A 25787-nucleotide genomic window follows, 5' to 3' on the forward strand; every position below is an offset into this window, starting at 1 on the left:
AGAACATTATTACACTCTACACCCTGCCAAGTTAGAAAAAAACACGAAATTTTAAAATGAAAAATTTTGTTTTAAATGAAAAAATGACCCTTCTGGGTCAATGTAGATTCGAAAAGTACATTAAATTTCCCTTAAAATGACATGTTCCAAAAAATTTTACAGTTGAGTAACGGAAAACGGGAGAACTTTTAAAACTTTTTTAGTGTTTTTTTTTGATGAAAAATACGTTTTTTCTGAATTCTGATTACACCATTAAATCGGGAGTCTAATTTTACATAAAAGTCCCTTTGACACCAAATTTCTATCTCATCACCGTTTCAGGCTGCAAATGATTGAAAAACACATCTTTTTCCGCATGCTCAAAAATGAAAGGGGCCGTACCGCCCCTCCGTCAATGCGGTATCCCTAACACTTTATCATACTTCCTCTCATGTTCAATAAAGAATATTATGTTGCTACTTAAACTGGCTTTGTTTCCACCTAAAACATGAACATCACTATTCAGGCAAGTACTTCAATTCAACCAGAATCACAATTCAGGGTATAATTTTCAGGAAAATCAAACTCTAGAGAAAATTAAGTTCGCAAATTATCGCACAAACCTGCATAATAACTGCAAATGTCGTAATATCAATGAACCATTACTTTTTTTCTGTTTAACCAACACTGCTCTGCAAATCAAGAATTTTTCACACACTTTACCACTGCTGCTCCTCCCTTGGCCGTGATGAACAAAAGGAAGTCGCTCCGGGCAAACAGTTTTTTCTCTTCTCCAGAATCATCCCATGTCCTTTTCATGTTTCATCATGAAATCTATTCGTTTCGATAGAATGGATTCTTCCGTTCGACGAAATCTCATACCTTTCTTCATTTATTTGCGTGAAACTTTTTTTATTTTATCCGGTGGGATTGAAAATCTCGGTATGCGTCGTAAACAAAGGAAAAAACAAACAACCCGGAGGAGCCAGGGTAAATGCATTACGTTGATGGAATGTTTTTTTGAACTGTGAGTGGGTACAGGATATTCTATACAACGCACTAAAAGAGGTCATTCTGACTATTGAGCAATTCCAGCCCAAAACAGGAATTTTTTAGGTACTTTTTTGTCGACCCTCTCCGATTTCAATGAAACTTTGTAGACATGTTATCCTAGGCCTATATAAGCCATTTTTGTGTATATGGAGCCAGTAACACTCGATAATGACATTTGAGAAGGGCGTAAGTGTTTTAAATATTTTTGTAATTCGGTATTTAAATATTTCTGTATCTCGAAGCCGTTGCATCGTATCGAAAAGTGGTCAAAGACAAACTTGTAGGAAATTTGACGGGCTTTCCGAAAAAAATACACTGGAAGAAAAAAACACTCCACTTTTATGAGATTTTTTGATTTTTAAGTTAAAAAGTCAAATTTGAAGGTGAGCCCACGATTTTTTTTCGCTCAAAATTTTTGTGAAAATAGCCTAAGATGTTACAAAAAGACTCATGAAAAATGCAGGATGGAGCAACTTACCTAAAAAAAAAAAAAAATGTTGAAAAAATAGGTTTTTTGATGGTTTTTGGCAATTTCTATATGACAGACTTGATTTTTCAGTTTCGAAAATATTTTTACCGGAAAGCTCGTCCAATTTCCCATAAGTTTGTCTTTGACCACATTTCAATTGGATGTATGGGCTTACAGATATAAGCTAATTACATTGCTCATAACTGAAAACATAATATTTTTTCAGTGTAGTGAAGTAACCTGGATAATAAATTAGCTTATATCTGTAAGCCCATACATCCAATTGAAATGTGGTCAAAGACAAACTTATGGGAAATTGGACGAGCTTTCCGGTAAAAATATTTTCGAAACTGAAAAATCAAGTCTGTCATATAGAAATTGCCAAAAACCATCAAAAAACCTATTTTTTCAACATTTTTATTTTTAAAACCGCTGTAACTTTACAAGGATTGGACTTAGGACAATGGTCAATATGGAGACTTTTATGTAAAATTGTCTGGAGAATCGACTCTCGTGTTCGGTTTTTGAAAATTTTGACGTTTAGAGCACTTTTCAAAAAAACAGTTTCAGTAAATGATTTTTGTATTTTTTAGGTAAGTTGCTCCATCCTGCATTTTTCGTGAGTCTTTTTGTAACATCTTAGGCTATTTTCACAAAAATTTTGAGCGAAAAAAAATCGTGGGCTCACCTTCAAATTTGACTTTTTAACTTAAAAATCAAAAAATCTCATAAAAGTGGAGTGTTTTTTTCTTCCAGTGTATTTTTTTCGGAAAGCCCGTCAAATTTCCTACAAGTTTGTCTTTGACCACTTTTCGATACGATGCAACGGCTTCGAGATACAGAAATATTTAAATACCGAATTACAAAAATATTTAAAACACTTACGCCCTTCTGGCTCCATATACACAAAAATGGCTTATATAGGCCTAGGATAACATGTCTACAAAGTTTCATTGAAATCGGAGAGAGTCGGTACAACCGATTCCCTATTTGACATGGAATTGCTCTATTGCGATTTTTTTCAAAAATGTATTGCTGTCAACACTAAAGCCCAAACAGTGTTAAAAATTGTGACGTTTTTCATGTCTGGTATTCCGAAGGGTAAGGGCAGGGTTGGATCGTTTTTTCTGCCATAATTAAATACATCAGCGTTTAAAACATTGACCCATCCCACAATAGTGTATACACGAAATCATAGCATGTTTATTTGAAAACTGTTTTTTTTTTTTCAAAGCAAATATAGTACACAAATGAATTTAACATCCGGTGAAATCATAGAAATATATATGACGTAGCATATAGCTATGTTGTTAATTGGCAAATAAATTTAAACGATATTGGATGCCATAATGTTTGACTCTATTGTGCAATTGCAACATTAATAATATTTACATATAACAAATTTAACTTTCGATATTTTAGTGACACTGTGTTCTACACTTCCAACTATCAAAAAAAAAACTGAATAAAACGTCGGTTTCCGTCATAACTTCCGCCGTCTTCTTCTGAATAATGTACAAGACAATTGAACGAAATTAAATTATTCAAACGTAGAGCACTCCTCACTCACCTGTTCACCTTCACCCAACATTTTTGAGGCCCTTAAGTGAAGCGAAAAAAAAACATTCCAATCCCCCTAACAGAGCGAAAATACCTCTTACACCTTGCGTGTGTGTGTGCGCTCACGTGGGCTTGCAAATTTTGCGTTTCCATCGAAAACGTACATAAAAAAAAGTTGTTCAACAATTCATTGAGAGAACCGCGAAGTACCGACTTCAGGCGTTACGGTTCGTCGCAGCTCGCAGCGCCAAATCGTTGGTTTACTACTCCTTCTGCCTCGCGTTGATGGCCGGGGCCGGTGGTTTGCTCGTGATCGAGAGGCAGAAAAGACGTTAAAAATATTTATTTCCCTTCCACGGACTCTTACGATCGTCGTTCGGCACTGGTTCTCCCCGGTGGCACTGAGCAGGGGACGTCTCATCCATCGGGACCGCGACAGCACAATTCCTATGGCGACCGTAAATGTTTTCGGACCTCACTAGGGTGACGCAAAGATTAAACTCGCTATTGATTTATCTTTTCCGCTGTAATTTCTTTTTTTGTGGAAAAATTTCACAACAGTTCATTTTTTAGTTCTACTTCAGTCATTTTCCGTTCTTCAGTAAAGGGTATTGATTTTTACCGTCCATTACTGAAATTGATTTGTGAACAGGATTTTTTTTGGTAAAATAATATTGTTGTTTTTCCATAAAGCATCAGCAGCTTACCTTAGCAACTGCTCTAACATCGATTATTTCGGCAAAAGAAGCCAGTGCTGCCATAATTGCTGGAATAAAAATATGCAGCCTTGAGAATCAATGTTCAGCCATTCTAGAGTTCATTTTCAAAACTATGACTTTTTGAAAAAGTACTCTAGATTTTCAATCCAATTTGGACATTGTGCTAGTTGTCATTTGCAGATTTTGACAGTTATTTTGCAGTTCCAGTCAACTTTTTTCTTGCAATTTTCGCAAAATTAGCTAAATTCACTTTTTGATTACCGTCATCAGGGGTGACATTGGGTCTGGGGGGTGAGATTGGGTCATATAAATTTCAGCATTTTTGTATGACCCAATCTCACCCCCAGACCCAATGTCACCCCTGATGACGGTACTGCAAGATATCACGATTTGAAATGGTTCGCCTTTCCTGTAATTTTGCCCAATTTGATTCATTTAAGTTTGATCTTACGAGCCATTTTGGGCTATTTTTTTTTCTTGTCACCCTAGTGCTCATTGAAGAAAGAATCACACAAAAGGGAATAGCACAAGAATGACGAAGTAACTTAAGATTCCCATCCAGAGCGGCAGGTAAAAATACAGGTTGATTTGGTATTCCATCCGTGTTTTACAGCCCTCTCCTATTCCCCTCTTGATCTGACCAGAACTTCTTCCAACACTAACACACTAAACCACGCTGAGGCTTCTGGCTTCTGTGGTGGACTCGACGATTGAAGCCAACGCTCCCATCCAAGTGATTCTCGCGACTTTGTCTCTCGCTCTATCTGCCCGTCTGTTGGTCTGTTTGTCTGTGTTTGCGCTTAGACGGATGGATGTTCTGCTTTGTGAGGTGAATTTTGACGGAAAAATATGATCTTTTTCCTCTTTTAACCACTTCTTCTACGGTCGACCGTGCCCAAGAATGTGGCTTTTGGAAGGAAAGAAACGGCCAAGAACGGAATTGGTGATTCCTCCCCCGTACTCTTGGTCGTTGAAGTCGTACCTTTGACTCAGCACTCACACACGCGCACGCAGGTCGGCCAAATTTGTAGAGGTTCATTATACAGCTGTTTCATTCAACTTGACGAGGCTCTCCTGGTGCTTCTCTGCGCTGCAATGCGTAACGTAATTATGATTCAAAAGCATGTCAGTAGTTTTTTTTTACTTTATTTATAATCCCTCACCTTTCTCCATCCTTCCTTTTGACGGGCAGGCGGGAAGAAGCATTTGGTGTACACACATTGTTGTTCTGGGAAATTCCTGAAAAAATAATATTGTAAATCAAAGGTACTATATCTTTTAGACTATCCTTTCTCGGAAAGTTACACGAAATCCCTCGGGACTTGCTTCCTATTGTTACTTCATGGGAAAATTGTCACTCTTTGTGCGGATAAACCCGGATGGTATAAGGAACCTGATGAGCAATAAGCCAACAAATTAATCACCTTGCTCAGAAATTGAAAAAAAAATCCAATGGTAAAATCGCATGCAAAAGCATGCACATCACCTTTATGAGCAAAAGCATGTATTATTGTATGAAAAAACGTGTACACAAAAAGCAGGTAACTTTTTCGTGCTGTCATTTTTCAACCCTAAAATTCTTGTTTCAAAAACAAAAAGTTAGTGGAAATACTAATATTACGCCGGCAAATCTGTTTGTGGCCAGTGATAGCCATAACGGTGAAACTTGGATGGCGAACAGGAAATGGCCATTGCGGAAAATAACGGCGGATAAACAGCAACGGCGGATATCAGCCAGGATCGGTAGCACTCATTAACTCGAGCTCTAGGCCTCTCAAGATTTAACTGGCAACCAGGAAGTTTTTTGCTGTTTTTGTGATGTGCCAGTTCCGGTTTCGGCAGTCCAGCAAATCAAAGCCAGAAGTCCCAGCAGATTGAAGTCAGATTCAAGACCGATGATGTCGGAGTTGAAGCTACCCGATTTGGTGAGATCTTTCCTGTATAAATTTCAAAATATACTTTCACTCACTCTAACATTCATGCAATCCATTTAAGACCAACCACGCCAATTTTACTAAATACGCGGTAGGGTGTTCCCTTGGTCGTTCGCTGTGAGTTGTGGATTGCCTGCTTCTCTAATGAAGGTTCGACTGAGGGGGCATGCTTATTAATTTCTCGTCGCTCCATACCCTCAGTGACGTGATGGGAACAAGGGTGTCTATGCAAAGTGTCCCTACACCCGCTACAAATTTCCGGCGCTTGGGGGAGGGAAGAGGGAAACCATTTTGTTCTATGCGCCGGTATTTGTAGCACTAAAATTCGTGCAAAAAAACTTATGCACGTGGGTGTACAGATTACGGAGTAAAAGATGATCGAATTGTTCACCTAGCGCTCACATGTGTTCCAGGACCAAGTTGCCTGCGGGTATGGGGATCACACATACATACATACATACAAAAAACGTGTACACAAAAAGCATGTACCGAAAAAAATCAGGTCTGCTCACCCCAAAAATAACATGAATCCAGCGAGAGTCATATTCAGATTACCAAGTCCGCGCCTTAACCCGCTCGGCTATCTCGCCGCTGTGAAAATGGTCGTATCAATGCCAATGTAACAGTAGGTTTTCCGTACAACATATACTGTGACATGTACAACATATACGATGTATGGGGAACCTACAGGTACATCGGTGAAGATCCACCTATTTACATAGCGAAGAGATAGCTTCGAGGGTTGGGGCGCGGACTTGGTAATCTGAATATGTCTCTCGCCGGTTTCATGTTATTTTTGGGGTGAGCAGACCTGATTTTTTTCTTTGGTACATACATGCTTTTTGTGTACACGTTTTCTCATACAATATTAAATGCTTTTGCTCACAAAGGTGATGTGCATGCTTTTGCATGCGATTTTACCATTGGATTTTTTGTTGTGTAATCATCATTTTCGCTTAAGCCATTTTCCATGGCTTATTTTTTTCTCAATTTTACCGAACAAGCAGCTTTTTCGAGTATGCTGTTGATTAAATGTTGTAAATTGGGTACACTGAAATAAAAAAAAAGTACCAAATTCCTAAATTCTAGGAATTTTGCCACTTTTCCTTATTTAGTAATCGGGTTTTTTGGATTACTTAATAAGGAAAGGAGGCAAAATTCCTAGAATTTATGAATTTGGTACTTTTTTTTATTTCAGTGTAGTAAAGCCCTTTGTCAATTTTTATGAACAACGGAAAGAAACACGATTAAACACCATTTCTGATAACTAGCCGGTGCCCAGGAGCGCGCGCGCTCCGGTGCACCGGGCATTTCCGCTTGACCGCGTTCGGGGAAATGGCGTTCAGTGAAATGATTATTCAGGGATATGACTAATCGGGTAAGTGGCATTCGGGATTGTGACCCATTCGGGAAAATGGCATTCGGGGATGTGGACGATTAGGGGAAATGGGAAATTCGGGTAAATGGAATTCGGGGAAATGACTATTAGGGGAAGTGTCTTTTCGGGGAAGTGGCATTCGGGGAATATCCCTTCGGTAATATGGGTTTCGGGGAAATGTCATAGATTCTTGCAACGACCTTATACACACTAAAAAATTGTTAATATTACATTTGACGTAAACACTTATTTAACGTATTATTTAATCACGTAATCATATTTTCGATGTAAAATTAGGCTTCTTTTGACGTAAGTTGATAAAAATCACACTGGTACAGCAAATAATCATGCGAAACCTAAAATTACATCTTAAAAAACATAACTTTACGTTTTATTTGATGCACATAACTGGAGCATCAAATTAGATGTAATGTTACATCAAATCAAACCCAATATCACGCTTTTTGATCGGGAACACGTTTGTCCGAGCGATGAATTGTCAAAACGTCAGCCATCTTCAACGTCGCGAATAAAATTGTTGCAGCAACAACTTTTCCTTAGAACTCCTCAAATCATTATTTTTCTTGACAAAATCTGATGCCGTTGTATAAAGAAGATGATAAAATATCTGATAGAGGTAAGTTTGAGCTTTTCTGAGGTGCCAAAACAGGTCACAGTTCATTCATTTTCGTTTTTCTGTTTTGTTTTTGTTTAGCCATCCAGTCCAGCCAAGATACGATCCTAGCCATGATGACCGAGGTAAAGTTGATCCGGAAAGCTGTTGTTTGATTGACCTGGCTATTCTACTATGCTAAGTGAATGTTCACGGAAAGGACTAAAGAGTGCAAGAGGCGGGTTCCCTCCAGTTCGCTCAGCTTGATGCATCCTGGAGAAAAGTGGTCGATAAAAAATCAAGTGACATAAAAACCGGATAGCAACAAGTATTTTTAGGGGTCCAAAATATCAAAGTTCAAAATTGTTTAGGAAAAGTGATATCTATGAGTGAAAATTGTTATATCATTGGTGAAATAAACATAGCGCTGATTTCATAAAATACAAACACGTTTATTTCTTCCAATAGGAATTAACAAATTCTAATAAGATTTATTCTCAAAATGTCGTTTGATGTAATATTACACGATCTCAGCTGGTGTTTGGTTCGTGTAATTTTACGTTTTATTTGACGCAATATTAGATTTGTTTTGACGCTCCAGTTATGTGCATCTAATTAAACCGAAAATTACACCTCGAAGCTCTGCTGAAAAAAAAAGTTGTTATCGTTTACCCGTCACAGGTAAAAAAATACCGCTCATTTTGCTCAATGAGCAAAAATGAGCGCGAACGCGAGCAATGAGCATTTTCGCTCATAAAATAAATGAGCAAACACGAGCACGAGCAAACGTGAGGTAGCTCGCGTCGCGCTCCTCCTCACGAATGAGCGAAAAATGCTCGCTCATGAGCGGATGAGCGCTCAAAATCGCAACACTGCCACAGTGCTTCACTCACATGGTGTCACCGATCGCGCCATGGTGATTGCCAGAGTCGGACTGTGTCGATCGAAAAACGCCCCTCACTTTGCTTGGCTTAGTTATGTACGACATTCCACTGTTTGAGTTCTACGACTGATACTCCCTCGCTCCGATTGTGATTATGCCTGGCAATGTGTTTTTTCTTCTTGTTTTAGTTAAAATGTTAACCAAAGTTAGGTGAAAAGTTTGATCCTAATGTCTGACCGCTTATTTTTGCTTTCTCTCCCACTTTACAGGGTGCGCCGTCGTTCCCGCTCGAGCATTGTTGCGTTGGGCGACGATGATAGCCTGAAGCCTGGCCTGCCCGTTGATGACTATCAGGAGGAGTTTAAAATGTACAATATGATTTCAACGAATCAGGACAACGGTAAGAAATTTGCTATTTGGATGCTGTGATAAATTCTAAACGATGCTTTCTTGGTTTATTTTAGGACCACATCAGGAGAGGGCAGTCGATGTACCTGAATCATTTATTGCGCGCAACAAAACACCACCACGATATCCACCACCACGCAGCACAACACAGGTAAATCATGTTTCCAATGCAATGCCTCAAGTACCGAAACATGTAAACGGAGGAGTCTCCTTGGAGCTGGAACCTCTTGATGGCTTTAGCGATAAGAACTCGTCCTCGCTCGACAGTAGCAATGAGTTCTTCAAGAAAAATTCCAGCAAGGGGCCGTCCTCGCTCGGGTCCGCCTGCGAGTCGATCGGGTTCGATTCGATCAATTATTTGAAAAACTCAAGAGGTTCGTTCAGTACAAGGAGCTCCTCGTCGGGTGATCTCGGTCCGCCCGAGTACGACATCGGTCCGCATCGTGAGCTTCCAGTAGACGTTCCGGATAGTTTTGTTGAAGTAATTAAGGCACCACCCCGCTACCCACCGCCAAAAGCATTGATCATAAAAGAGGTTGTCAAAAAGCAAGAATCATCCTCATCCGACGAATCTATCGATAAGCCAAAACCACAACCGCAGGCACCGACGCGAAATGAGGTATTTTTTCATCATCCATCCATTCATTATTATTATTGTTTTCTTTAGTTTTATTACTCTACTTAGTTTGTGTATTGTTTTCCTTCTCATATTATTATTATTACGTTTCCCGCTGTCACACACACCCACCGTCTGTCCTCATCATGTAATCCCAAAAAAATGAGCATCCCCAACACTCCCTACGATTCTGTTCTGTTCTCACATTCTTCATCGTCAAGATTCTGCCTACACAACTCGCTTTACTGAAGTGAGAAAAGATCATCATTATTCCCCGTGAGGTTGGAAATCTCCCCTCCTAGCATCGATTCATACATGTTTCACACACGCGACAATCTTCCCGGCCGCATCGTAATACAATACCGAGCATTCTGCGACGTCTCCGCCCATAGGTCCCAGGAGAAGTCAAGATTTATAATAACTGCATCCTACGCCACCCGCCATCAGCGATACAGACAACAGACACATTAAACACCCATTCACAAACATTATTTGCATTGTGTGCACTTCAGCATTCCATTTTTCATGTCATTATTAACTTTTTATAATTTGCCGTTGTTTTTTTTTCAATCTTGGCCGCGATATCTACAAGAATGTGTATTCGAGCTAACGCGCGAAAGATTCAAGGAAGGCAAAGATAATATGGTCAATGCTTCGCTATCTAGAATGTAAAATGATACCGTGCACCTTAGATAACTGAACTAGTTATGCAAAACAAAAAAACATTCGGCATAGAATAGGAGTATTACGTCGCTCAGACAAGCTTTACACAGTATAAACGAAGTTGACTTTATAGCTGTCGGCCACTATTGCTAGTACCAACCACTAGTGTCTTCCTTTTATCTACAATGACTTCGCCGCCCTAAGCTCCTAAGTGCGCCGAATACCCATATTTACACACAGAATTTTACACAGTATGCTACAATGAATATTTGAAGATGATTGATGTTTCTCCAAACTCCCGCAAACGATGCCATTCTCATTCCTTTTTGCATCGGTAGTGAATTTGTTTTTCCTTTTTTTAAATCAAATTCATGGTTTTAAATCGCTTTACCTCACAAAAATTTGCAAACAAAAAATTCAATAAAGAGACAATAAATGTCTTCTTTTGACATTAAACTTTATTGTAATTTATCATTTTGATCCCGGTTTTAATGCCTTCTAAAATATAACTTTGCGAAAGTCCTTCGAACTTTCGGTAATGAGAAATTTCTAAACACTCAGTGTTAAAAAAAACCAATACAGCTCAAACATCAAGTGTCGCTTAGAAATTGAAGCTGTAAAAGAGGCGTCGACTTGACCCTGACTGAGCCGACTTAAGCCAGCAACAAGACATTGTTTCGCGAGAAGGTGTTAAGCCAAATTACCATGTCCCTTGTCTAGAAAGATCACCCCAGTCTTCTAGCCAGCTAATCTGCAAACAACTGCAATTGAATCTATTTTCTCCATCTGAAGTATGTCTAGATAGTGCACCCCTTCCCACAATAGTATCCCGCTGGCAGTAGCTTAGATGTGCAGGCAGGATAATCCTTTTAGTCTCCTACCAACACTGTTCCTATGTAGCCTTCTTAACTGCAACACTGAATGACTAGTTTTGACCTTTTTGCCTGCGGCGAGACGACAAACGTGTCCAATCTTATTAAACGCCGTTCCACGATTTCGTTTTCTTTTTCTTTCTTTCTTTCTTTTCTCTCCTTACGCGCATGTATGTGTCTCTGTGTAACTGTGTATGTGTGCATCCGTATATGTCCGTGTATGTCCTCAATGTTCCCACCAAACAGCAGCTCAATGGGTCTGTAAAACCGATTCCACCCCCACGCGATCATCTGCGAATCGAGAAGGATGGCCGGCTGACGAATCGAGCGCCCGTTCCGGCTCCCCAGGTTCCGGACCGGAAGCTCGTGCCCGTGACACCACCCCAGCTTCCACACGTGGCCCAGGTGGTGGAACCCACGCCCGACCAGCTGGACAGCATCAAAAAGTTCCAGGTTAGTAAAACGGATTTTGTTTTATTAGCTTAAGTGATCGCGAGTTGGAGTGACTCAAAAGGAGCTGTGCTAACAGCTTGTTCGATACTCAATACGAGGTAAAGGATCGTTTTATAAAAGCCTTTTTCACTTATCGAATCAAAGAAACAAAAACCATTTTTTTTTTCAAAATAGATTTGTATATGTGCTGTAGATGCTTAGACGCTCTAGATGAATATATTTTTGATATGATTTTAAAAGTATCGTTTAGTGAACAAGAAATCACTAGCATGGAACTTGTTTTTTTTCGTGAAAACTGGATCAATTTTGACGATAAGTTCTATATTCTGTTGTATCTAGCATACATATTTCGCATGTATTTGTTTCAGTAAAGCATTCAATTATAAATGTTCACATAAAGAGCGTATTAGCTAATTCGAATGAGGTCGGAAATCGTCAAGCAATGGGGTTGAAATGTCAACACCAGTCTGAAAACTGGTTTTGACGTTTGAGTGCTTTTCAATTCGAATACGTTTGAATTCGAATTAAAGAATCCGCTCTGAATAACAATTTTAATTAAGCATAAACCGGGTGCACACATCATCAAAAATAGGAAATTGACAAGTTACATCTGACTAACACTCATCTTTATTTTCAACTGTACACAGTACTAAAAATAGCCAGATGTTGTGTCAGAAAAATATGTTATTCATTAAAAATTGTGTAAACTCCACACAATTTGATGAGGTAAAATTACACTATTAAATATTACACTTGAAAACGAAGTTGACTTTATAGCTATTGGCCACCACTGCTAGTACCAACCACTAGTGTCTTCCTTTTTATCTACAAGGACTTTGCCGCAATGGCCTCCTAAGTGTATGAAAGTATGGCACGGAGCGACGGCGTCGAATATATTTACCCAAAGAATTTTAGAGCGCCCGCCGCGGGATTCGAACCTATGTCCTCTGGATTGTGAGTCCAGTGCGCGGTCCGATTGATCCACATGGCCGGGACGATATTACACCTTCAAGACCTTAAAGTATTTTTGAGGTGTAATTGTAATAATTGTCCAAAAATATTAAAATTGCTCTCTCTGGATAAAAGAATATAATTTTCAATTCTATGATGAAAGTGAAGGCTAGTAATTTTTTGCGATTACGAGGAAGCCGTGTTTCCGTGAAATTCGGCCATGGCCGTGAAATCACTCGAAAAAGTGCTCCTCTGTGTATCAAAACATTAATTTTCGAATTGAATCGAACCACAAGACAAGCATTTTGTGATGCAGTTGTCAAAATAAATTTAAAATTGTTGCATAATAAATTAAGATCTAATTTATATAAGACATTGCATTTTTTTTTAACGAAATTCAGAAAACAACTACAAAAATTTACAAAAATGATTGCGTAGGTTCAACTGGAGGGGAAGCAAACACTTTGGGTTCCCCTAAAACACGTGCTTGTTGAATTTGTCAAAAAATATTTAGACGGTGCCGAATGTTTTTTCTCCAAAGTTGGTATGAAGATTTAGGGCGGTTCGCTTCTCCTACATATTGCACGCAATTTTTGGATTGTAACATGTAACAGTGAAGGACTGTCCTAATTTTCCAAACAAACTTTGGAGAAAAACCATTCGGCTTTAAACAAATTAAATTGCTCGTGTTTCTGGTGACTCCAAAGTTCATGCTTCTCCTCAAGTTGAGCCTGCGCATAAATTTTATTGGTCGGTGTCATCAATTATTATAAATATAGAGCGTAGCTTTGATTGTTACATACCGTGGATAATAAAATGTTGAATATAATGAAGAAAACGCAACGCAGTTTCAATTGTTTTATTTTTGAATCTCTGTAAAAAAATAACTTAGTAAAAACGGTGAACAAGTTGCATATAGACATTTGAATAAAAAAAGTGTTCATTTTACACCTGCCCAGTTGTTTTGCAATCATTAGTTTGCAAAGTATTCAAGTAGTGATATTTTTCGTCAAAGTTTTTTGAAAAAATATTTTTTTGCCCCTTGATTTTTCGTACCGATTTTGAAGGGGGGGGCATAAACTTTGAAAAATATTGGTAATGGCCTAGGAGTTTTGTTATTTTCTGATATTATCAATACCAAATGTTATAAAAAACTTTACCTAACCTTTTTAACCCTTTTGCTGAAAACCACGAAAACAGATAAAATGTCATTTCACTTATTTTACTGATTCTTCTGTTGGTGAACTAAGAACGGTCTTCTTGTGGAGAGGTTTTAGCAAATTATTCTGATATTTAAATTTCTAAAGCCTAAGCAGAATGCTGAACCATAAATTCAGATATTGGAAATTAATATTAACATTAGCATTAGCAATAAAGGTCGCACAATTCTGGATCGCTGCACAACGTTTATCTTGCTGTTTAACTGTAATTGAACGTATAATAGCCCTAGACTCTCATCCGGTTACAATATTCCAACACGGGAGATACCATGTTTTCATCTTTAGATGAGCGTGTGATACTACCCAGTAAGATAAGGAGCTCCTGGCCGGTACCTTGCTAACCTCGGGGATGGGAAGGTATGTTAGTAAACACCTATGTAGAATGCGCAGAGATTTCTACGCCACCTAGTGGTATAGATGTGTGTTGGGAGGTTTTGGACTCAATATTAGAAAATTGAATGTTTGTTTTATTTTACCCCATCACCACCACCACCACCAAAAACAATACCATCACCGCAATGAACATGCTAGCTTTGAACACGAATACAGCACAAAACGAACACGACAAAAAAAACACCACCACTGCATGCGAACAAAACACAACACGAAAAACACTCCCATAAATTCAGATGTTGAAAACTTCATTAAATTTCACAAAGTTGAAATCATCTAAAAATTGCATTGAGCAATATTTTGTATCTTGATTTAAACTATACGATGCCTCTGTGCTCTCTTGTACTGAGCTTGCTGGTTTTCATATCCAGTTAGCATAAGAGAACACAGAGACATTTTATGGATAATTCTTAAGGTAACTTTTTGTGTAGAGTAAAATTCTAAAATAATACATTTTGCATTTATTTCAAGCAGATTTTAGAGGACTAGCTGATCACTAGCCTGATGATAAAAGTTCTTTTTTTAAGTATTTGAACAGTTCAATTATCTAGTCAAAATCACTCCAAATTTTCCTTAATATTATGGTGTACAGTACAATGGGTGTAAAATCCAAACCTTTATAATTTGAACCTTTACTGAAGCGTTGTACCAAAATTTCAAAACCCTCAAAAGTTCAGAAAACCTGAGCTAACTGAATGTTAACCCTTATTACGAAAGCCAGAGACTCACCTCGGAAAGTGGTCCCGAATTTGCCAGCACAGTCTGCCGCGTTTTGACCAAACAACAAAAGAATTAATTAAACGGCTTATTTTACGGGAACGCGACACTTTCCACGTTAAGTGACTCTGTGAGATAATTCCACGACTTGTTTATCTAATCGTAATACGTAACGAAAAATAGCTTTTTTGTGTTCCTTTTCTTTACTCAGAGTGAAATCATCTGGTTTTTGACACCGCATTTGAACGAAGTTGCAACTCAATATTTTATTTTAAATTTCGGAGTACGTGATTTTTAAACGCAATTATAACTGAGCACTAAACTTTCCTTAAAAATAGTTGCAAAGCCCTACACCATGGCACCCACCAGGGATAGTAGACCTTTCCATTTTTTCGACAGTTTGCGTCGTTTTTCGCGCGCTGTCGATTGTTTCCCAGCAGATAATGGAAAAGCGTACAAGGAAAACGTATGCAATTAAAATGTACGCGACCCTCTTCGCAAGCATCACCGTGCTGGGGTTTGTTGGTGTGTGTATGTGTGGGTGCATGACGGCAAGAGGGTTGCTATTTGGGGTAGATTAGTATTCTGTTTCACCCCTTGGAAAGGTGTCTTCTCAGGGCTACGTAGAGGGGTGCGTTTGGTGGGCCTATGGCTAGTTATTAGAGGTGTGGTTTAAATAATATTTGTTTTTTAAGAAAACAAATTGTCACTTTATATTTATTTACATACCATGTCACAATTCTTATTATTTTCAATAAAAAGCTTGTTGTTATTTAAAAATATATATTTTATTTATTATCTATCCTGAAAATAAGTTTTGTATCCATTTTTATAATAACGATTTATTTATGTTTTTGCCTTCCTCACCTCAATGAATGAGGCTATAAATTTATTCGAAAAATGAACTTCTTTATTCGACCTCGAAGACCCACCTACACGTATACCTATCGACTCAGAATCAAATTCTGAACAAATGTCTGTGCGTGAGTATGTCTGTAAGTCCGTGCACCGAAAAATATGCACACGATTATCTCCGGACTGGCAGAACCGATTTGGACCGTTTTGGTCTCATTCAATCCGTCTTGGGGTCTCACAAGACCCTAGTTAATATTATGAAGATTAGAAAAGTACTTCAAAAGTTATGTCCGGGGTGGATGGAAGCTAAGGTGTAAAAAGAGGTTTGCAATTGCCTCAACAATCAAGCCTTCGGACACCTAGTTTCGAGTAAGAATCTCGCAATCGAAAACGCCAAGGCAATGCTGTAGAGCGAATAATTTGATTTTTTTTAGAGGCCGGATCTCACATATTTTGATAGAAACGTTGTCCGGATCTACCATGCGACCTATCTTTGGATGGGTAATCAAGAGATCTTTCCAAATAGTCCCCATCAAAAGTTGTAAGTACTTTAGTGTTTTTATTAAACCTAACATATTTTGATATTTAGATAAAGTAAGTGTTATTTATACACTTTTCTGAGGCTGTATTCATTTTATGAATGTGAGGAAGGCACCAACCACCTAAAGGTGGATTAAGTAACGCTTTTAAGTTACATTCTCCAAATTTAATGTAAATTAAGTGGGATCAGATTAACATTAAATAATGTAGATCGATAAATATATTGTTGACGAGAAATCTGATATGTAATCGCAAACATAGTGATTCTGGCGCTCCCATAACCGTTTACTTTTGAACACCATGTGTTTGAATCCGTCCCACCATGCAAAAAATAAAATCAATTTGAATGAGCACATTTTGTTGAAAATACAATGAAATAATAGAGGTGTTGGCGAAGTCTCAAACATCCCATACATTAAAAACTCTATCGATCAGAATAAAGCTAACAAAATTTTTAGAGCAATGGCATCGCACTCACAATTACTCTACTGAACGCACCCCCACTCAAAAGCAGAAGTTGCCGTAAAGGTGTGTAAACAAAACAATCTCACCTGTAACGAACACACAAACAAGTGAACACGCACACAATTTAACCAGCTGTGATAGTATAGTGTCTCAGATTAAATCATTCATAAACCAACTGGGCTCATTTCGATATAAATGAAATAACTTCAATTGTTCTTTTGCATTAGTGTACTCAATTTGACCGAGACAAAAGTGGGTGCACAAACACACATACAGACACGTGTTTCAGCGGGTCAGCTTGCAGTCCAAAAAGGTGAGCTTATTTTGGTCTCTTCCAAACTGGTACCAACCTATACCTACAACGCTCAGCATAGAGTTAAGGTGGCTCTGACTCAGATGGACTGGACGGCCGACTGTGTGTTTGTTGTCGTAGTCAGGTGTCGGTCACCACCACGACACGGTGGGTTAGACCAGGGGTTCTCAAATTATTCAGTGGTGTATTCGTTACTTTCAGTTTGTTTCAAAACTACTGGATCTAGATTTGAAGAAGTACTTTTTTAAAATGTTACGCTTGATTTTGAAATTTATAAATATTTTTCTTTCGAAAGATTGCAAAATAGGGAGTTGCCGAGAATCGTCAGTTAAAAAACTAGGGCTAATTGGAAAACACTTAGCATACTTCAAATTTCGCAATTTTTATTCATCGCAACATAACAAAATACTTTGAATAAAATTTAGTGATGCGGTTATCCGAATCTCTGGATATCATTGGAACCAACAGGTATCAAAAATAACAGAAAATATAACTCTAAATGAACACTTTTGCACGTCTTCAAACATTGAAATTTGAATGCAATTTGATTCAAAACAATCTCAAGGCCATGTGTTCACGTGAACCCCACATTTTTTTAAGCTAGATAAATATCCGGATAATCATTGATGCATAATACCCTGATTGAACCTCCGTGTACCCTGATAACGATTGTATCCGATCCATAACAGTAAATCTAGATGTTTTACTCGGATTCTTTGGAAAAAAATTACCCAACATACCCAAAAGAGTTCTCAAACCAGAATTCAACACGATTTTTGAACATAAAATTTGTTTTTTTTAGCCACGGTTTTAAATGGTGTAAGCGGTGAAGCATACAGTAACAATGCATAACATTTTAAAAGAGGGCGTTGAAAAGAACCCCAATTTATTGAAAATTGTAAACATATCGCTGAACCAAACATTTTAATTACTTTATAATTTGTAATGTTGAAATTACAGCGTTTTTTATTTGATCAAAGCTGTCAAATCGACTCTCATTGCGTGTTTTTTTTTTATTTGTATGAAAACGATCGATTCCTTTGGTCCAAATAAACCTTTTTACAGCATTAGTTTCATCAAACAAGTCTTCATAAAATTTGGGGGGTATCCAAAGGAAAAGAGGTGGGGAAAAAAATATATAAATTGAAATAGCAAGCCATTGTTTTAACATTTGATCGAAAAAAGTGTTTTAATAGTAGTTTATGCAACAAGTTGCAAAAAGAGGATTTTTTTCAGCACGAGTCGTACATTTATCCAACGAGGTTCACCGAGTTGGATAAATACGACGAGTGCTGAAAAAATTAAGTTTTGCAACGAGTTCCATACAACATTTTTTGCAATTCCGAAAAACACCCATTGAATGAAATTTTAAGTCAAATTTTCATGTATTTTGTCAATAAATCGTTCAAATAAAAAAAAATGTTGAAAAGTGATACTTTTCGAAACAAGTGCTGAAAAGTGTTACTATTCGATTATGTTATTTTTGGTACAGAAAAGTAGGCTGTTTCTAGGGCGTCCAATTTTCCCGGGTTTTGAATTTCCCGGGAAACGGGAAAAATATTTTTGAAATCCCGGGAATTCCCGGGATCCCGGGAAATTTTTAAAGCTGTCATAAAATCTATGTTTTCATAATATTTGATATGTTTTCAAGCTTAAAATCATAGAATAAGCAGAACAATATTAATTAGTGACAATCTACACTTCAATCTAAACAAGGACGATCGTTTTGAAATAGATTAAAAGAAATTAAAAATTGTTTTTTTATCCTCTGTTGGGCTTTGAATTTTAAATGAACTTAAATTTGTAATTCAAATGTGATTCAAATTGAATAAGTGTTTTAAATGATTATATTTCTTTTATATATTTTTTATATGACATGACTACAAAAGCTCGAAAATTTTCTTTGAAAATGTCTAAAAAAACAATAAGCGACAACAAATAAAATGATTCCAGCCTATGTTAAATTTTAGATAAGTTTTGAATTTCTTGTTTTATATAAAACATATTTTACAAATTACTTTTATGTTACTACCATCAACTGATGAAAATCAGGACTACAGTCTGAATAGATACAAGAGATTTTAGAGGAATATAATTGGAAATCGAATACTAGGAATTATAATGATCTGTTCATGTTTGAACCGAAGTCATTATGCAAAAAATGGCTTCAATAGCTGTCTTAATTCGTTACATTTGTCCTGATTTGCCCCAGATTTTGCCGGTATTTGATGAAAAATAATTTAATAGGATATTTTTTTAAATTTAATATCCTAAATATAAGTAAATATAATACTCTTTTTTTATTTTTTTGAGATTTTAATGCTTTGAAATTCGTATCGCTTACTATGTATTCAACTGTTCATCTATTTCTACAACCAAATTTGAATTTTCAGACCAAAATTTGTTTTTTTTTAATTCCCGAGCAGACGGAAATAACTTGGGAATAACAATTTTTGATGTTTGAAAATACTAGGCCAATCCCGAGCAGACGGAAATAACTTGGGAATAACATCTTTTGATATTTGAAAATACTAGGCCAATAACATTTTATGTTATTTATAACAAGATTTGTTATTCGTCGTTATGATTTTTTTGTTATTGGATTGTTATTGTAATAACGGACTAATAACGTTTTTAGTTATTCTTAGAACAAATCTTTGTTATTATTTTTTGTTATTTTAACAACTAATCCGATCATCCCAATAACAATTGGAGTTATTCTTCCATAACAAAAAATGTTATTCCAAAGTTGTTTTGGCTTTCAACCAATATCAGACCAATAACAAATTTTGTTATGATAACATATACTGTTATTAAACCCTTATGCAAAAATGGATGTTTCAGGAAGATTCCATAACACTTTCTGTTATTTTAACAGAATTTGTTATTGAAATGGCATGAATTTTGTTATTACCGTCTGCCCGGGATAACATTTTATATTATTTATAACAAGTTTTGTTATTCGCCGTTATGATTTTTTTGTTATTGGATTGTTATTGTAATAACAGACTAACATCATGTTTAGTTATTCTTCGAACAAATCTATGTTATTATTTTTTGTTATTTTAACAACTAATCCGATCATCCCAATAACAGTTTGAGATATTCTTCCATTGCAAAAAATGTTATTCCTAAGTTGTTTTGGCTTGCAATCAATATCATACCAATAACAAATTTTGTTATGATAACATAGACTGTTAGTAAACTCTTATGCAAAATTGGATTTTGCAAGAATACTCCATAACACTTTCTGTTATTTTAACAGTATTTGTTATTGAAATGGCATGAATTTAGTTATTACCGTCTGTTCGGGTTTCGGGATTTCCCGGGACAAATTACAAAAAATCCCGGGATTCGGGAATTCCCGGTTTTAGAAAAATCCCTGGAATTCCCGGGATGGACGCACTAGCTGTTTCGTCGTTCAAGAATGACAGGAAAAGGAAGTATTTTCACGACGGAATTGCAAAAAAATGCTTTTTTGCAATTCCGTCGTGAAACTACTTACTTTTCCTGTCATTCTTGAACGACGAAATAGCCTACTTTTCTGTATCAAAAATAACAGAATCGAGTAGCAACACTTTTCAAAATAAAATTGGGGGTGACAAAAACTTTTATAAATATGTGTACTAGCCTTAGTAGACAACAAGCGACAATTGAATTCCAAATCGAAATGTAATTTTGTAAAATTTAGATAAAAAGCAGTTTTTAAGTTGTAGCCATTTTAAGGTTAAATTTGTTAACAGAATTTTATATTTTCCGGATGTTTCCATCCCTGTCCAACTTGAAAAAAATATTCCAAAAGCTGAGAAAACTCTCTACAATTTGCTTTCTTGGACGTTGTTGATCCGACCTTTGGTTGCTCAGATATGGACAAGTAATCAATGGACAACGTTTCCTACAAATAAAAAAATCGTCCAAGTCATGGAAGCAAGCTAACAATTGATTGAAATAGTTTGTTTTTGTTCAATGAAATTCTAAACTTTATGAATCATCTTTCCGATTTACGTTATGAAATGGCGAGTTGACATAAATGATATTTAAAACAGATGTTGATCAGAACAAAAATCCTAAATCAAACTTCATTTGACCACCCCTGTTCCACCTCAACACGCGACTCACAACGCACCCATACGACAACTCCGCCGCCACCGTCGACGACGACCCCCGCTCATTCGAGTGAGTGTGTTCTCGCGCGTAGTATTTACATTTTTATTTCACCCCGTTTTCCCCCTTTTGTATACCTGTTCCAAAACATCCCAACTAAGCTAGTATTATTGTTGTTGTTGTACCTACATACCTTCCACTCTCGCTGGCTCTGAGCTGCGTGTCCACGGCAGCAGTCAGTCGTCGCGGCACGGCGATTGTCGTCTGGTCACTTTTCTTCCGTCCGTTCGCTGGTCCACAGCCCAACACTCGATATAACTGATGTGACCCGCTGAGCTCTACGTGCGTGTGTTTGTCGGTGTGCGTTTGTGTTTTCGTGAGTTTTGTGGACATTCCTCGAAGAAAGTGTTCGAAATGATTTCGATTCAGGTTTTTTTCCCCCTCGAAAGCTGCGTGTGACCCCGTGGGTGGTTGGCCAAATCCAGTACCATTCAATACCACGACTTGTCATCAAACGTCCAAGAAGCTCTCTTCCAGAACCTCGCAATGACACTCTAATCAAGGAGGTGTTAATTGAATTAGGAATTACACACTCTTCAAAGCAAGAAAAAAATCAATCGGCAAGTCAATGACTAGCTGTGCCGACCGTCGAGCAGTGTAATTAAATTATTGATGCTAGAATGAAATCACTTCAAACTTGGAATTCGTCTAATCCAGCCGACTTGTGTGGTTCCTTAGGGTGATTAGTCGAACAAAAAACAACACCCCCACAACCCCAATTGGGGCGCCAGCAGCCAACAGTGTTCATCCCCCACGCCAGTAATCAAATTACGTGCAATACTTGACCAACGCAAAAAAACAACCCTGCACTTTACAGTGTGTGGCTTAAATGTAATTTTATGATGCTTCTCGAATGCGTTTAGGACTGACGTCATCGCGGATCGACATTTAGTCGTCGCGGCGCACAATTCTGACCAACACCTCGCTCAACGCACAAACACATGAGGAAACGGGGAATTTTTCAAAGTAGAAGCGGCAGGTTTTAATCGTATTCATCAATGACACCAAAGAGCAGCCCGCGTGAGGCATTGATTTGCGACAAGGTTAAGTCCTGAGTGCGCGAGTGTGTGCTTAGTCACTGCCAAATTTAAGATCCGGAGAGCGCCCGAGCGCACGGGAAGGAGTGATATCGAACTGGAGTTTGTTGTTTGTGTGTCAATTTATTTTATAGCTGCAATTAGTGGGTTTTATGAACCGTACAGTTGAGGTTTGGTTCAATCAGGGTTTGAGTTGTTTCAATTCCTCAACACTAATTTATGTTTGGAATTGAAAGACTTCTTGCAGGTCATCGAGAATCTGTGGAGATCTCGAAAACTTTTTTAATGTTCAACCAGTTTTACAACTGAAATTTAATACATTTAGCATCCCTCGACAAAATTGTTGGGTATTTAATTGAATTGGAAGTTCCTATTGAAAATTATTAAGTTTAGTTTAAAACACAAAAAGTTATTCTTTAAAAAAATTAAAAACGAGAGTGTGTTTATAAATAACAGCAACTAGATTATCGATGTGAGAAAAACTTTTAATAACATATATATATAAAATGTTAAATAGTAGTTTATGCAACAAGTTGCAAAAAGAGGATTTTTTCAGCACGAGTCGTACATTTATCCAACGAGGTTCACCGAGTTGGATAAATACGACGAGTGCTGAAAAAAATCAAGTTTTGAAACGAGTTCCATACAACATTTTTTGCAATTTCGAAAAACACCCATTGAGTGAAATTTTAAGTCGAATTTTCATGTATTTTGTCAATAAATCGTTTAAATCAAAAAAATGTTGAAAAGTGTTACTTTTCGAAACAAGTGCTGAAAAGTTCAACTTTTCAGCACCCATTTCAGTGCTGAAAAGTAGAACTTTTCAGCATTTATTTTGAAAAGTGTTGCTATTCGATTCTGTTATTTTTGGTACAGAAAAGTAGGCTATTTCGTCGTTCAAGAATGACAGGAAAAGTAATTAGTTTCACGACGGAATTGCAAAAACAATTATTTTCAAGTTTTTTTTTTATTTTGTTTTGTTTTTATAAATATAAATTCTGTGCCTCCTCATCAAGTCAGCCGCTGCTAGAAATAGTTATATCCCATTCCCCAAAATTCTATTCCCCAGAAAAGTTTATTATATTGCGTAAAGTACTATTTATTTCAAAAAGCGATCAGTTTTAAGGTGTGAAGTGTTAAGATTTCGCTTTTTTGTGATTCTTCAAAAAAGGGAACATTTCCTTGTGATAACTGATGACCAAAGTTAAATTTTCTCTTTAAGGTTGATTTTTCCTTCTTTAAAGATGTGAAAACGCTTTTGAGTAAACCATGTCTTCTTTAAAGCGATTTTAATACTGAATTAATGTTGAATCAATGTATTATGCCAAATAGCCATTATGCCAAACGGCGTTATGCTAAATGTCATTATGACAAATGGTCAAATATACGGGACTGAAGTTTTTCCCTAATTCCTTTTTTTATTTGGATGAAACTTTGTACTTGTATTCTCTATGTCAAAAGAAGCAATTTTGTATCATTATTTTGTGAAATTTTCTGATCTCATCAGTATATATAATTTCAAATTTTGAGACCAACTCTTTTGAAAAGGTCCACAAATAGATAATTTTTATCATTTGTATGGAAAAAATGATGCAAACTGACTTCTTTTGACATAGCGAATACAAGAACAAGGTTTCATCCAAATAAAAAAATAAAAAAAATAAGAAAGGCGAAAAAATTGCGAAACTTTACTTTCTCTAATTATGAGATTAAACTTCACACTTCACAAATTTTAACATAAAATAACCAACCAGTTTTGGAGGGCAGTATAATTTTTATGTTTAAACTTAGATTATTTCGTCGCCGTCGTGCTAACTTGTCATGCGTGCATTTTGAGCCAGATTAAGTTAAGAACGCCATTTTGTGCCGCTCACAATGCTTCACCTTTTGGCCTTCACAGATCCTCAAAATTCGATTTCAATCCTGAGATATTCCATAAAATCCGAAAAAACTCCGTGCGTTTTTGTCACCTTTCATATGAAAGAAGTTTAAAAAAAAATTGATGTAAGTGCGACAATTGGCCAAAGGGATTTCAGGTCAGAACGCGTTTGACACAGCTACGAGCTCGACTACCGTAAACATTTTCATTTATACTTCGGGACTCCGGCAACCAAATTCAACCAAACTTCAGGACGATGCACAGAATGATCAACCAAACAAAACGTGTTTGTTATTGTTTACATTGCGAGCTCTCGTTTTTGTTTATTCAAGGTCAAATATTGAAACGCCTTTTGCTCGGAACGTCAAAAAGCGACAAACGACATGATAGCACGACGGCGTCGAATTAGGTTTTACGCCGACTCGATTTGGAGGTTAGAAAGGAGTGCACTGTTTACATGGACTTAGCACAGTTCGATGCGGTCGTCGATTTTGTTCGGGGAAATTCGTCGACAATCGACGAAGACCATGTAAACAGTGCACACGAGCTGTCAAATGACGTCACGGTGTAAAACCTAATTAGGTTTTACAGCGTGACGTCACGAGCGCACACGCACACACATTTTTACTTAGACACACGTGCAAAAAATGTAAACAGTGCAGCCGAACTGTCAAATTTCTAACCTAAAAATCGAGTCGGCGTAAAACCTAATTGGAAATATAACGATGCCACTTGCTTTTGCTGGGCGTTCAAAGCCAAACTTTGTGTTTCTGAGAGTTCTTGAATGATCAAAACATCAATGATAAAAATGCCCAATTCCATCTCAACCATACAGAAACAAGTGCCACATATAAATTTACCTTTTTTGATCGAGCTTGGTTAGGCTTTTTGGATTTTTTTTCCAAAACCTATCTCTTATTTCTTGTCTGGTTTTGAATATTTGAGATAAACGTAGAGAATAATGCCTAATTGAATAAACCATATCGTTTCAACAAGTCAACCGAAGCTTACCGATGCAATGCATAATTATCAATTCTTGACTTTTTTTTGATAAGGTCCTATAAACAAATGCAACATTGAGTGTATCCCGCTTACTCCGATGGACTTTGACATAAGGTGTGAAAGGGATACACTCAATGTTTACATTTGTTTATAGGACCTTATCAAAAAAAAGTCAAGAATTGTTGAAGCAACCCATATAGAGTTATCTAAGGCCGATTTCACGCACACTAGCACACCATTTGTTTTGCTGACTGGTACAAAATTTAACCTCAATCTTTTTCGTGTACGTACACGCAATACATGCGCACGTAGATAACTCTATTCCTGGATGATTTAACAAAATATGTTGCTGCGTATTTAGACAAAGGGATTTAGAACGATATTTGAAACTTCTTGAACACCTCAAGAGACTGCAATGACCAACAGTGTCCAAGTGCCACGAAGACTTTGTAGTAGATAGGGCTGTCCAAGCTATTCGGAAAAAGTGAACAAATCGACTTTAAACCCCTACGATGGTTACCGACTACGGTGGCAACGGAAAAGTTGCCAACGGTAGCAGCGGCAACAACCTGATACACTCCAACTCGTTCTACATGCAGAAACAGGCGAGTTTTACAGAAACTCTGTGAAGCTTTAAAGAGTTTAAAAACC

The 25787-nt window shown here is 37.2% G+C and overlaps 2 protein-coding genes and 1 long non-coding RNA gene across 6 annotated transcripts in view; 2 read left to right on the forward strand and 1 right to left on the reverse strand.

Annotated features, from left to right (window-relative positions):
• The window catches only part of LOC120418282 (protein PALS1), a 67942-nt gene that overhangs the window by 37174 nt on the left and 4981 nt on the right, over positions 1-25787 (forward strand). For 2 of the 4 annotated variants that reach the window (XM_039580609.2, XM_052709304.1), the window contains 3 exons: positions 8858-8988; positions 9053-9147; positions 11394-11600. In XM_039580609.2, coding sequence (XP_039436543.1) covers positions 8858-8988; positions 9053-9147; positions 11394-11600 — 433 coding nt within the window. The remainder of the gene's footprint in view (positions 1-8857; positions 8989-9052; positions 9148-11393; positions 11601-25787) is intronic. The other 2 variants (XM_039580610.2, XM_039580611.2) reach the window with 2 other exon arrangements.
• On the reverse strand, positions 4446-21551 carry LOC120418284 (uncharacterized). Its single transcript, XM_039580612.2, has 3 exons — positions 21352-21551; positions 4944-5019; positions 4446-4870 (listed from the first exon to the last, which is right to left on the reverse strand). Exons 1-3 carry the CDS (start codon positions 21549-21551, stop codon positions 4832-4834), a joined length of 315 nt encoding a protein of 104 aa, XP_039436546.1. The 3' UTR covers positions 4446-4831.
• Positions 20714-25742, forward strand: LOC120418285 (uncharacterized). The gene is made up of 2 exons (XR_005605573.2): positions 20714-22261; positions 25498-25742. It is a non-coding gene; the product is annotated as an uncharacterized LOC120418285 (long non-coding RNA).

Source organism: Culex pipiens, chromosome 3 (genome assembly GCF_016801865.2).
Source record: "Culex pipiens pallens isolate TS chromosome 3, TS_CPP_V2, whole genome shotgun sequence".
NCBI classification, from domain to species: domain Eukaryota; kingdom Metazoa; phylum Arthropoda; class Insecta; order Diptera; family Culicidae; genus Culex; species Culex pipiens.